The sequence below is a fragment of the Copadichromis virginalis genome, linkage group LG14 (assembly GCF_057382275.1).
Source record: "Copadichromis virginalis isolate Kocher_CV1m ecotype Utaka linkage group LG14, C_Virginalis_male_GT1.1, whole genome shotgun sequence".
Classification (NCBI taxonomy): Eukaryota; Metazoa; Chordata; class Actinopteri; order Cichliformes; family Cichlidae; genus Copadichromis; species Copadichromis virginalis.
Window position 1 is genome coordinate 20,220,007 of NC_140631.1, and position 11,303 is coordinate 20,231,309.

At 38.1% G+C, this 11,303-nt stretch overlaps 2 protein-coding genes across 2 annotated transcripts in view; both read right to left on the reverse strand.

Annotated features, from left to right (window-relative positions):
* Nucleotides 1–6,232: 6,232 nt before the first annotated feature.
* On the reverse strand, nucleotides 6,233–10,728 carry mmp20a (matrix metallopeptidase 20a (enamelysin)). Its single transcript, XM_085429808.1, has 10 exons — nucleotides 10,611–10,728; nucleotides 9,777–10,027; nucleotides 8,899–9,047; nucleotides 8,689–8,814; nucleotides 8,380–8,541; nucleotides 8,142–8,259; nucleotides 7,918–8,060; nucleotides 7,552–7,708; nucleotides 7,037–7,140; nucleotides 6,233–6,575 (listed from the first exon to the last, which is right to left on the reverse strand). Exons 1-10 carry the CDS (start codon nucleotides 10,719–10,721, stop codon nucleotides 6,475–6,477), a joined length of 1,422 nt encoding a protein of 473 aa, XP_085285934.1. The 5' UTR covers nucleotides 10,722–10,728; the 3' UTR covers nucleotides 6,233–6,474.
* A 547-nt stretch (nucleotides 10,729–11,275) lies between these two features.
* Nucleotides 11,276–11,303, reverse strand: part of mmp20b (matrix metallopeptidase 20b (enamelysin)) — a 6,220-nt gene continuing 6,192 nt past the window's right edge. The window contains exon 10 of the mRNA XM_085429809.1: nucleotides 11,276–11,303. This exon is cut by the window's right edge and continues 77 nt beyond it. Coding sequence (XP_085285935.1) covers nucleotides 11,280–11,303 — 24 coding nt within the window. The 3' untranslated portion in view covers nucleotides 11,276–11,279.

Consider the following 11,303-nt stretch of genomic DNA (forward strand, 5'->3'; position numbering starts at 1 on the left):
GTTATGTTATGACATCATCATGTCATAACATGCCTTTGATCTGTGAATCCTTAAATCCGGGTAAGAAGCCCAAACTGTCAGTCCGTTTACTTGTAACACTCGAGATTGCAGCATTCAAAGGTACGCCTGAGAAAAATTTTAAAATAGTTGAATCTTTAAGACAGTCACTTCATCAACACTCTGACATGTCTCAGAGTAAACACGGCAAAAGCCAACAAGCTTACGCTGGCTTTACTACAATGGACCACCAAAATCCAGAGCCAAATTCTGATGAAACACATTTCCAGCTTCCACTCAAGAGGAAGCGAGGCCCGGATTATGTTGCACAGAATTGCAGAAGTGACGACAGCTGCTCTCCACCAAGGAAAAAAAGACGAATCTGTGAAGAAAAAAAACTGTGTTGAAAAGACAATACAGTCAGATTTCCAAAGGCAGCAAAAACAATTCTGAGAGCTACTCTCCAGAGAGAAAGAGGATGAGAATAGAGATAGAGAAGAAAGAAACAGCAGTGAGTCCGAGCATCCAAGAAAGTTCTTCGTCCAGCATGGTCCAATTCCAAGTTCAGGAAACAAACGCACTTGTCCAGCTTCCACTCAAGACAATGCAAGGCCCGGATTATGCTGCACAAAATTGCAGGACAAGTGCTGACAGCTGCTCACCACCAAGGAAAGAAAGACTTATCTGTGAAGAAAAAAATGTGTTGAAAAGACGATACAGTCAGATTTCAAAAGGCAGCAAAAAGAACTCTGAGAGCTACTCTCCAGAGAGAAAGAGGATGAGAGTAGACACTGAGAAAAAAGAAACAGCAGTGACTCGGAGCATCCAAAAAAGTTCTTCTTCAAGGACTATCCAACTCCAAGTTCAGAAAAAGAACAATATGAACTTGAGTGATACCAAAAACTCTCAAAACACACCAAAAGACAACAAGAGGCCAGAACAAGCAGCAGTGACACAGAACATCCAAAAAAGTTCTTTGTCAAGGTCTATCCAAGACCAAGTTGAGAAAATGGATGTTACGACCTCGAGCAATACCAAAAGCTCTGAAATCACACTGAAATACAACAAGAGGCCAGGACAAGCACCAGTGACACAGAGCAGCCAAAAAAGTTATGCGCCAAGGACTATTCAACACCTAGTTGAGAAAATGGACGTTACGACCTCGAGTGATACCAAAACCTTCGAAAACACTCCAAAATACAACAAGAGGCCAGGACAAGCACCAGTGACACAGAGCAGCCAAAAAAGTTGGACGCCAAGAACTATCCGACTGCTAGTTAAGAAAATGAACAATATAACCTTGAGTGAAACCTCTGAAAACACACCAAACACACCAAAAGACAACAAGAGGCCAGAAGCAGTAGTGACACAGGGCGTCCAAAAAAGTCCCTGAGCCAGGACTATCCAACTCCCAGGTCACAAACGATACGGCCTTCGGCTAAGGGAAAAAAACAAAAAAAAAACATCTCTTACTGTTCTGTTTATTTCTTTAAATGAACACTTGTACTTTTTTGTCATAGAAGAATAAGAATATTAATATGAATATGAACACCAAGGCGTTTCCAGGCCAGCCAAGAGATATAATCTCTCCAGCCTGACTTGGGTCCACCCGGGGCCAAATGCCTGGTGGCACCCTTGCCTCCATGGGCACCTTAACTCATCACTTTTGACGCAGAGAATGTATTTTATTGACTAATATTAGTAGGCTGAAGCCTTTTACTTCTACTTACTTCTGATTGGCTTGTACTATATATTAATATGCTTTTTTAAGGATCAAGACATGGGTGTGTTTTTCCAGCTTCATTAACAGTTGTTTTTTCAGAGATAAGATGTCCTCACATCTTCAGCAGTAACGTTAATCCATATTGCATGTTTTGTATGATAAATTTTACCCATACCCTGCAGAATGAGAGACAGAGCAGCCGGGCTATGTAAAAAGTGTAAGGGGGCGTGTTCACGGTCACGTCCAGTGGGTGTGTGGGCAGAGACGCTCCGCCACGAGTTACTACTGAGCAGACTCTGGCTCCAAAAGTGGAACATGGCAGCTCCCACAAGCGGGATATTTTGGCTTCATTTTTGCACAATGGGAGGAAGTGCTGTCGTGTCGTTCATCTTTTATACAGTAATTGGTTAAGACCAATCAGCAATCTTCTCCTTAAGAAATTTCAAAAATATACAAAACAATATATATAACTTCATAAGTCGACAAAAATAAAATCCAGAAAAATCATGTAGCTTTTCAGATTCACGATTCTTTCGGTTGCATCATAAAGATGTTTCAAGTTCAAGTTTATACACTTAACCTTAAGTTGAGGTCTTTCATGTCTCTTTAACAAAAAACAGAAACAAAATCCCTATTCAGAAATCTCTCTTCTATATGATGGTTTGTGTGTGTAAACGTGTAAGCGTGTCTGTGTGTCCACACACAGCAAGCATTTGTTTGGCCTGCTGATATGGCGCCTCGAGCAAAAATCCTGGCCACGCCCCATCCCTTAAGATCCCGCTCCAAAGTCCTATTAACCTACAGATTTAGAAAGAAGACGCTGCATTGTTAACTCTGAGGGAGATGGAGAGTTAACAATGCAGCAATTCTTTCTGGCTTCTGTGCTTTTTTTTTTTTTTAATGTAGTGTTTTAGGTCAAATGTGAGGCATTTAATATATGCTGATTTAAAACTACTACGCCGCTGCAAATAGTTACAAAATAGTTGTCAGGTGTGGAAATGGCCGTAGTACCTTTTCAAAATATATCCTGCTCCTTTTTTTCCCAGCATGTCAAGGAAGTAGATGAGAAAAAACTTTACCACTATGAAATATAATTAGTGGATTTTTTGGGGGGGCAGCAGCTTATTGTGATTAAAAAGTCAGAGGTGAGTGCTTTTTGACATAGATTACCAAGAAGGCTGTTACAATGATACACCTCATGTCTGACAAGGAAACATCTTGCTGTAACTCAAATTTATAGTAATTTGAATGGCATGACCTTCTATGTTAAGGTACTGTGTTTAGAGATGGCTACCATACTTGAACTCCTTACAAGATTCCGCTCCAGCAGCTGTTTTAGATTGAGATGTGCACAAACAGTATTTCTCTCTGCGTTTTCAGATAATGTCTTTACCCATTCTTCATGATGGCTTGTGTGGTTGAGACTTATTTGATGTTTGCGTGATTGTTTTTATGTGCTGAAAATGAATCACCAATTACAAGGACATCTTGCATGTTTAAATATTCCTGACTGTTGGAGATTAGAACATCTAACATGATCAGCATTTCCTGTCCAAATTACACCAGCACTACCACCTGTTTTTTATCAAAACGTAATTGCAATAAAATGGTCAACATTCTCTTAAATCTGTTTAGAAGCAGTTCGAATCTTTTTTTAAATAGTTTTTCTCTTTAAGACAACCAAATATTTTCTACAAATTAAAGGGTACATACACCAAGGATATCTAACCAAAGTGAAATATAGATATATTTTTTTCTTAGACGTGCCTGATTCAGTGGAAGTGAATGAAATTTCCCTTGTGGTGCGTCTGCATAATTTATAGATCGTACTGTAAATTGAACAACTTTTTGACAATTATCAGAGGACAAACTGAGAGTGGGGATTTGCTGTTGTGCATAAATGAAATCAACGGTACACACTTCCACTGCACTGGAGTGTCAGAAATTTTAGTAACAGATATTTTGACTTTTGGCAGTAAAGCTAAAACTCAGAGGAGAATTTTTGGTAACTAACCATTTGAAGGTCTCCTACTCTTGTGAGTTGTATCATTTGTACTGGATCACCTCATAGGCCTGTTCTTGCTCTGTGGCTCAACCATAACACATGAAACACTAAACTATAAAATCCTTAATTTATCCATATCCATGTTCAAAACGGTGACTCAGGCTTCTTCCGTTATTGGAGCTCGTCTTATGTGGCTTTACAAACTGTGTGGTCTCATTTCCGAAATTGCAGCATCTGAGCAAAGCATGTGAGCGTTTCACAACGTAACAGTTCAGACACGATCGAGAAAAAACACAGCAGCTTAAATTGTTTCCCAATGTTTTGCTGTGTCACTGCATGTTGATATATGCAACTCATATCAGTCCTGCTAGTTGCATGTTGTCATACCTAAAGAGGGCAGAGAAACTGTAGAAATTGTAGAATTGTACATCCTGTTTTTGCCTTATAGAATAGAATAAATAGAACAGCCCTTTATTCTCATTGTACACGTACAATGAAATTGTGCTTTTTTTTCTTTTTTGTTAAGAATAAAATATGTGAAATATATATGTTTTAATCAATCACTGTACCAGTTTCCTATTTACCCTAGCAAAATATAAAGAAAAGAGTGGGGACTCAAGACTGTTACAATACTATATGTATCACATATTCTGAAACTTAGCATCCTCTCCTGTTGTCAGAAGTTGTGTGAGCCTCCAGGTCCTATGAAAGGGTGTGTGTCACCAAAGATAATCCCATAAACCAGGGGATCATTTGGCATCAACACCCTTATAACCCACTAACACCATAACAAAGATACATTCCCAAATGAATTCCTAACATCCGCCCTTGAAGACGATTGCATGTTTGCTGTAACATTGTTTACCTGTTTCAAATTCAGTGGGGACATTTCTAGTTTGGGCAGCTCCTGTTTGTTTTCAAGTGTGCCACATCAATAAGAGTGATGTGAAGTAGAAGTTTACTTAGTGACTCTGAAGTCACTGTATTATCATTACAACGGCTTTGTCAGTTTTGCCAGTCCACGTCATATTTCTGTACAATATAAAATTCTAAGTAACTGAAATATTGATTAATGAGTGAAGATGTGAGATGAAAAAGGTGATGCGTCACATTTAAGACATCACAACAATGAGCTGAGACAATTTACACAGGAAGAAATGGAAGATGATTTTTTTTATATGATTACTATAATGTTGTCACAGTCCTCCTGTGTTTCTCCACCGTCTCTCTTTCTGTGCCTACAACAGCCCAGCGGAGTTCAGAGACAGTGTTTGTTACTTGGTGGAGTTTCTGCTGGGGAGACTCAGAGGATCGGGGACCTGGATTCACAGAACCTTCCTTCTATTGGATTTTGTACATATTGGGACTTTCGAACTGAGCACTTCAAAAAGACCATATAGCACTATCTGCACCAACACTGTAAATAAACTCACTGAACTTTCCTTCCCGAGTCCTCCGTTTGAGTCCGGCCAGACTGATCATGACAGATTTATTTTATAATAAATAAAACCCATTTTTACATCACATTACTTTGCTAATGTTTTTGCCTTCAAGGATAATCTTCAGGCACTATAGTAAACACTCCATGAGACAGGGATAAACAGCCCAGCAGTACTATTCAAAAACAGAGACATCTTCTTTTCTGTCTGCTATCCATTATCCTCTTAAAAGGGCAGCCGCGACAGTCTGAGGTGCATATTGTTCTGATAAAACATCAATAAGAACGCACAGTAAAAAAGGAAAAGCTACCACAGTGGAGAAAAAAGAGGAGTTGAGCGGCCCCTCTGATAACACAGCGGGAGGAGCTGTTATGATCCGTTTTATCTTCCTGCTAAAAAAGGTTGTTTAGATCATGTTTTTGTGCTGATGTTGTCATTTTGAGAGAGACGCTTAAATAGTTTTATCCCAAATTTCCTCATTATTTTGTCTATTTTTTGGGAGGGGGTATAGGTACAGTGTGCTAAAGCTGCTGCAGGCGGGAGCATCCAATTAAATGAGGCTTATGTTTCCAAAACCATCGAATTAAAGCATAAACCACTCTATCAAGAAAAAATAATGCATTTGCCAACATTTTTGTGTTTTTATATTGAACATTCAATCAATATTTTTGTGTTTTAATTAATACAATAATGTTTAATGTAGCGTGAGCGTCACTAGTGTGCATTGAGAGGCTGTCATTTGCAACAAATCTTAAGAGCAATTTAGAACAAAAGCCTTTCCCCTGCACTTTTTGGGGTATTTGCATATTGTTTTTGCTAATAAGAATATGTAAGATTCCAGCATTGCAAAGATAGTCGTGGGGCACTTCACAAATATTCTGTTTTATTGAGGTGAGTTTAATAACAAACATCCTGCTGAGTTCACTGGTAAGCTTTTTAGAGGTTTCCTGAAGGTGTAATTTAACTGGATGTACATTTTGAAAGAAGATTTGAGTACATGGGTTTGAATACGTGTAGAGTACTGACAAAAATGTACACCTTACATTTGACTCTCACAGTATAAGTACTTAGTATATTCATGCACAGATTAAGAAGTATTACTACCAATGTACAACAGCAACGAATGAGACACAGGATTAGTATAATCAGAGATAGGGTTAGTATAATTCACATACAAGTACACATATGCTTAAAAAATGTAGCACAACTACTATACCGCTACATGGTTATCTTAGCTTAACATATTCAGAGGGTTTTTTGTAATTTTATAACTGAGGAATTCTCGCTGTCTTTCTCACGTCTGTTTCAATTCAGCATCCCAGCCAAGACTTTCCTGGAATTACATTCACCACTTGTTTTTGTCTGAAGTCATACTGGTAGGATTTTGTTCCACAGAGGAGAAAGATGCTACCTGTGAAAAGAAAATCATACAAAAACAGTGAGTGGATGTATCTCAGCTCACACTATGATTTCCCCCCCTCTAAAGCATACAGAGCTTTGGTGCCAAAATCCACCCACATGTTAAGTGAGAATGAAACAGTAAGTAAAACAGAGCGTGAGACATGGCTCCTGTAGATCCTTTAAGTGTGAGTGAGTGGAGTGTGATTGCCTGGCATGTGCACAGCCATGTTTGCCTCTGAATAGTATTCTATTTCTACTTGTCAAATTTATATCGTTCCTGAAACTAGATGGTGTTTCAAAGTGTGTTTGGTGTGGTAAACTCCACCCGTCTACTACCTAAACCTAAACTCGGTTTTAAAAAAATGAAAAAAGAAATTACAACTTCTATTTCAGTTGTACTCTATTTGCAGCTGGCTGCTAAGGTCCACATTTTGAACTTCCTGAGTCTTTTTTTCCTTTTTATTTTTTTACCTTGTAACTTAAATGCAGCATCAACCCTTCTGGGGACTCCAGACCAATCGTTTCGGATGAGTCTGGGGAAGCCAGGGTCCATTCTCCTATTGTGCTCATCATACCTGATCATTCAAATATATAAAGTTGAAATATATGAAAAACATTAGTACATTTTTTAGTGTGGCAATGTCAAAGACATTTAAAGCAAAAACATCATTTACTTAATGCCAGAATTAACCGTTGATTATTATATGCTGATTATATTTGTTGCTTCTTTTTGCTTATATTTTTGTAAACTGAATGTAGTTCAATTTAGACTAGACAGAAGCTTAGTGATTTAAGCTAGTGTGTGATATTTACAGACCAAACAACTTATCGATTAATGGCAGAAATAACAATGAGGTTGGGGTCAGTTTAGCTCCAGCTATAATCAGCCATATACAGGTCAGGTTGTCCTGTGACTTTCATCATGTTAAAGTATAAATCAGAACAGAGAACAATTCTAACTGTAAAGTGGCACTTTAAAAAGTTACCTGTAATAAAACTCTCCTACGAAGAACATTGTTTTCCCGTATTCGCTGACATGCACAGCAGCATCAACCCGCCTGACTCTGGAAGAGAAGCCGTACTCGTAAATGGAGCCAGCGCGACTTTTCATCTTAAGCTGTTCAACCACCCAGTACTTATGACCTGGAAAAACACAGCCATGTCACTGGATTTGGGGACACTATGAAAAACAGCAACGTACCACAATCCCTGCCAAACTCAATGAGCCTCTTGCATGAACTGCAACACTTATGTTGCACAAGGCTGTAATTTGCGTGTTCTGCTACTGGAAATCAAGCCTTGTCATGCTGACAACGTCTAAGTGATTCTTTGCAGGCTGCCCATTACTGTACCGGTGAATATGTACGCCACGCCTTTGGCTGGGATGTCATAAGCGGCATCAATCTGAGAACTGATGCTCGGTAAATATGTGGTAATGTGGCCTTGTGTTAAACGATTCCAATAAGTTGTCCTTGTTGTTCTCATCCACATGTGTCTGCAATGAAACAAGAAAAGTGAGTTGCTGTTGAGAGGTTATTTAAGATGTTGTGCACCTTTAAGTGGCAATACATTGTACCTGTTTTTAAAGAAACAAATCTCATTTTCAATCAGTGTTACTGCATCAAAAAGTTGGGGAAATGTTGGGTCACATTTTTTTGAAGCCACCTGGGTTTCCATCTTTTTGTTGGGCCTACCTGTGAAATAGTCACATAGAAAACATTGTATATAATATATAATACGCTCTGAGAATTTTATTTCAGTGTTTAACGATTTATGAATTCAATATTTCAAATGTTTTATGTTTTGTTCTTTACCATACAGAGTTTGGATACCCCTCACATCATCGTTAGAGAGCGAGTACTTGGCATTGCTCTGATGTCTGTAATTGGGGTACATGATAGCAGAGGGGTCTCTAGAGTGAGTCAAACCAAGTGAGTGGCCAAGTTCATGAGCTGCAACACTCAACAGGCTGTAACCTGAAACACAGTTGCAAATAGTTGTTATTATTTCATTACAAACTGCTGGAATGCTTCTGTCTGGCTCAGAATATGTATTTAATTCCCAATTTTTGCCTAGTGTCATCTTTGGGCTTTCAAACTGCATTCATGTTTTGACTGACAAACCTTGAGTCCCCGCCGTCCATGTTTCATCCTCATCAAAGTGCACATCTCCACCCATCCCCATTCCTGGCATGAAGGCATGAGCCAACACGCCCCCAGGTCCATCGAAGGGAAAGAAATCTCCATGAGCTACAGGAAAACACAGGATCTGATTTTTATTAATCATAATTAAAAGTCACGATTAAAAGTCCTTAGACACGTTTTCACAGTTACTTCTGCGAGAAAAAGAGAAGACAATATCAGCTTTTCGATGGTTGATTTTGATGAACTTCAGCGGGGTTGCATCGCTCCACATCTTCAAGGCTGAACGAACAGACTTTTCCACATCCTCTTTCTTCATGTCTGGAGTGTATCTGGCAATCCTGCATGCCAGCAATTGAGAAAAACATGAGGCATCAGGAACAACATGTTTCAACATATGTTGCTACAAATACTAGCATATCCTCTGGTGGTCAAAAGAAATTTTAAGCAATTTACGAGATTATTTTCTAATTGCAAAAGTGGAATATAAACTCTACAGTATAATATTGTTAATCGTTGCTATTATAGCATTATTTAGCGTTCCTACTATATTTCATGCTATTGCCATCAACAGTTTATTTGCTTTAGATTTATATCTATAAAAAGAAGATTCCTCGTGCTATTCAGGGCCTTCGATCTGCATATTCAAACCTTCATATCCAGAATTCACATTCTTATTCATTCTTATTACATACATATCAATTTTACCTCTTATTACACCACACAGTTGCTGGAATTATGCTGTAAACCACATCATACATTCACAACAAGGAAGTCTAAACCCAGCAAAATGAAAAATAACCAATAAGAAAACTTCATGTTCCAATGAGTCTTTGCAGTACAGAACTATTCATTCAAACTCCCTTTCTATACATGCTTCAACAAACGAAATGTGGAAGTCAAGTAACTAATAAACTTAACTTAAAATAATAGTACAATATTGTAAGATTGTACACTACACTTGTTAATATTTTCTCTCAGAGTTTTTAATCTTTTACGCCATTTGACTACATTCACAAATAACGGCAGATTGCTGTGAAATCTGGGAAACATGGAAAATGCAATCTCACGTGTATGTGATGATGTGGTTCTTCCATTTAGGCCTATTAGGGTAAAAGGCGAAGTTGTCCACATCCGGAACTCCACACCTTGCTTCCTTCATCACATTCAGGGTGTGAGGGTCCATATTTCCTGTTTCCTTCAGACCAAAGAAGTTTTGCATTTCTTGGATCTTCTCCTCCATGGTGGATGCAGACCTCACACTTCTTACTGGAGGCCTGTGGTCTCCCAGATTCAGACTGTAAAACCTCTTGAGGTAATCCTGTTGAGATGAAGAGTTGAGATCTGGACGCTTAGGACGAGGTGTGTAAAATGTAAAGCTGGATTTTATTAATAATTTTTTACATGTAATCTAAAACATATTTAATTATTTCTCTTCCTTAAACACCTAATAAAATATGTTAAATATGTCAGTCTAGCAAAGATGAGGAAGATTCCCTCCTGCTTATTATTGTAACAGCTGAAAAGAGAGAGCAAGCGAGTTTAAAAAGGAAAAGAAACTGTATCACAGATGTTGGTTCAATTCAGTTTTTTTTTTCAGATGCTTACACATAAACTTCAAAACAAGTGAAAGGAAAAAAAATGCAGGACGCTTCAAATAGAAATTTTGTGAATGTATCATATGTTTAATAGCAAGAAAACACACACACTGAACTGTAGCACTACTAGTTTAAATAAACGAAATACACTCATAATTCTACCATTTTAATTGAAGCCATTGCAGTCTTCACAGTCTTACATTAAAGGTTCTACAAACATTATCTCCAACATTTCTAACTGAAACAACAATTCTAATTTATATGGTTTTTACACAAAGTTCATAAGCCTTTCATCCATTCACAAACCTCAGCCAGCTCCACATCCTCAAGCCTCTGCTGATCTTTGTCAATGGGTAGAGTCCACAAGATTTCCACCAACATCAGAGAGCCCAAAACGGGTATCCACAACAAATCCATGTTTTAAATGCACATTTCAACCACGCTTCACATTTTTATATGGGAGTATTCCTGAGCTTGTTTTGCAATCACATGGCCCCAAAGTGCTCCACGATGGCTGTTAAAGCTGGGTATATTTGCCCCGAGAGGTTTTGTGGTTATAACCTCACAATGAAATGTCTACATATGTCTCGCTTTTCTGTCTATAATGGCGATAATCATATGTACGGTTTGTTCCATAGCATAGAAAACTGCATTTTTTCCTGCTCAGTCAGGTAGGAGAAAAACTTAATGTACACTGTCTCATGTTTATATGCGTCTATACCTCATGTGGATTTCTTTACATCTATAAATCAAACAAACTTCATATGCTGATCAGCAAAGGCATGATTAGAAAATATGATTGGCATAGAAAAACTACAAAAATCTAATAGCAAGTTTTCAATTGTAATTCTTTATTTTGACATGACATGACTACTGATAAATAGAATACCGCTAAAAACTGAGAAGTACAATGTGTTTCCATTTGCCCTCTTTAATTTAGCTAATATCATTGTTGCATGGATTTCAGACAGTACTTTAACAACCAAGCCAGGAATTTGC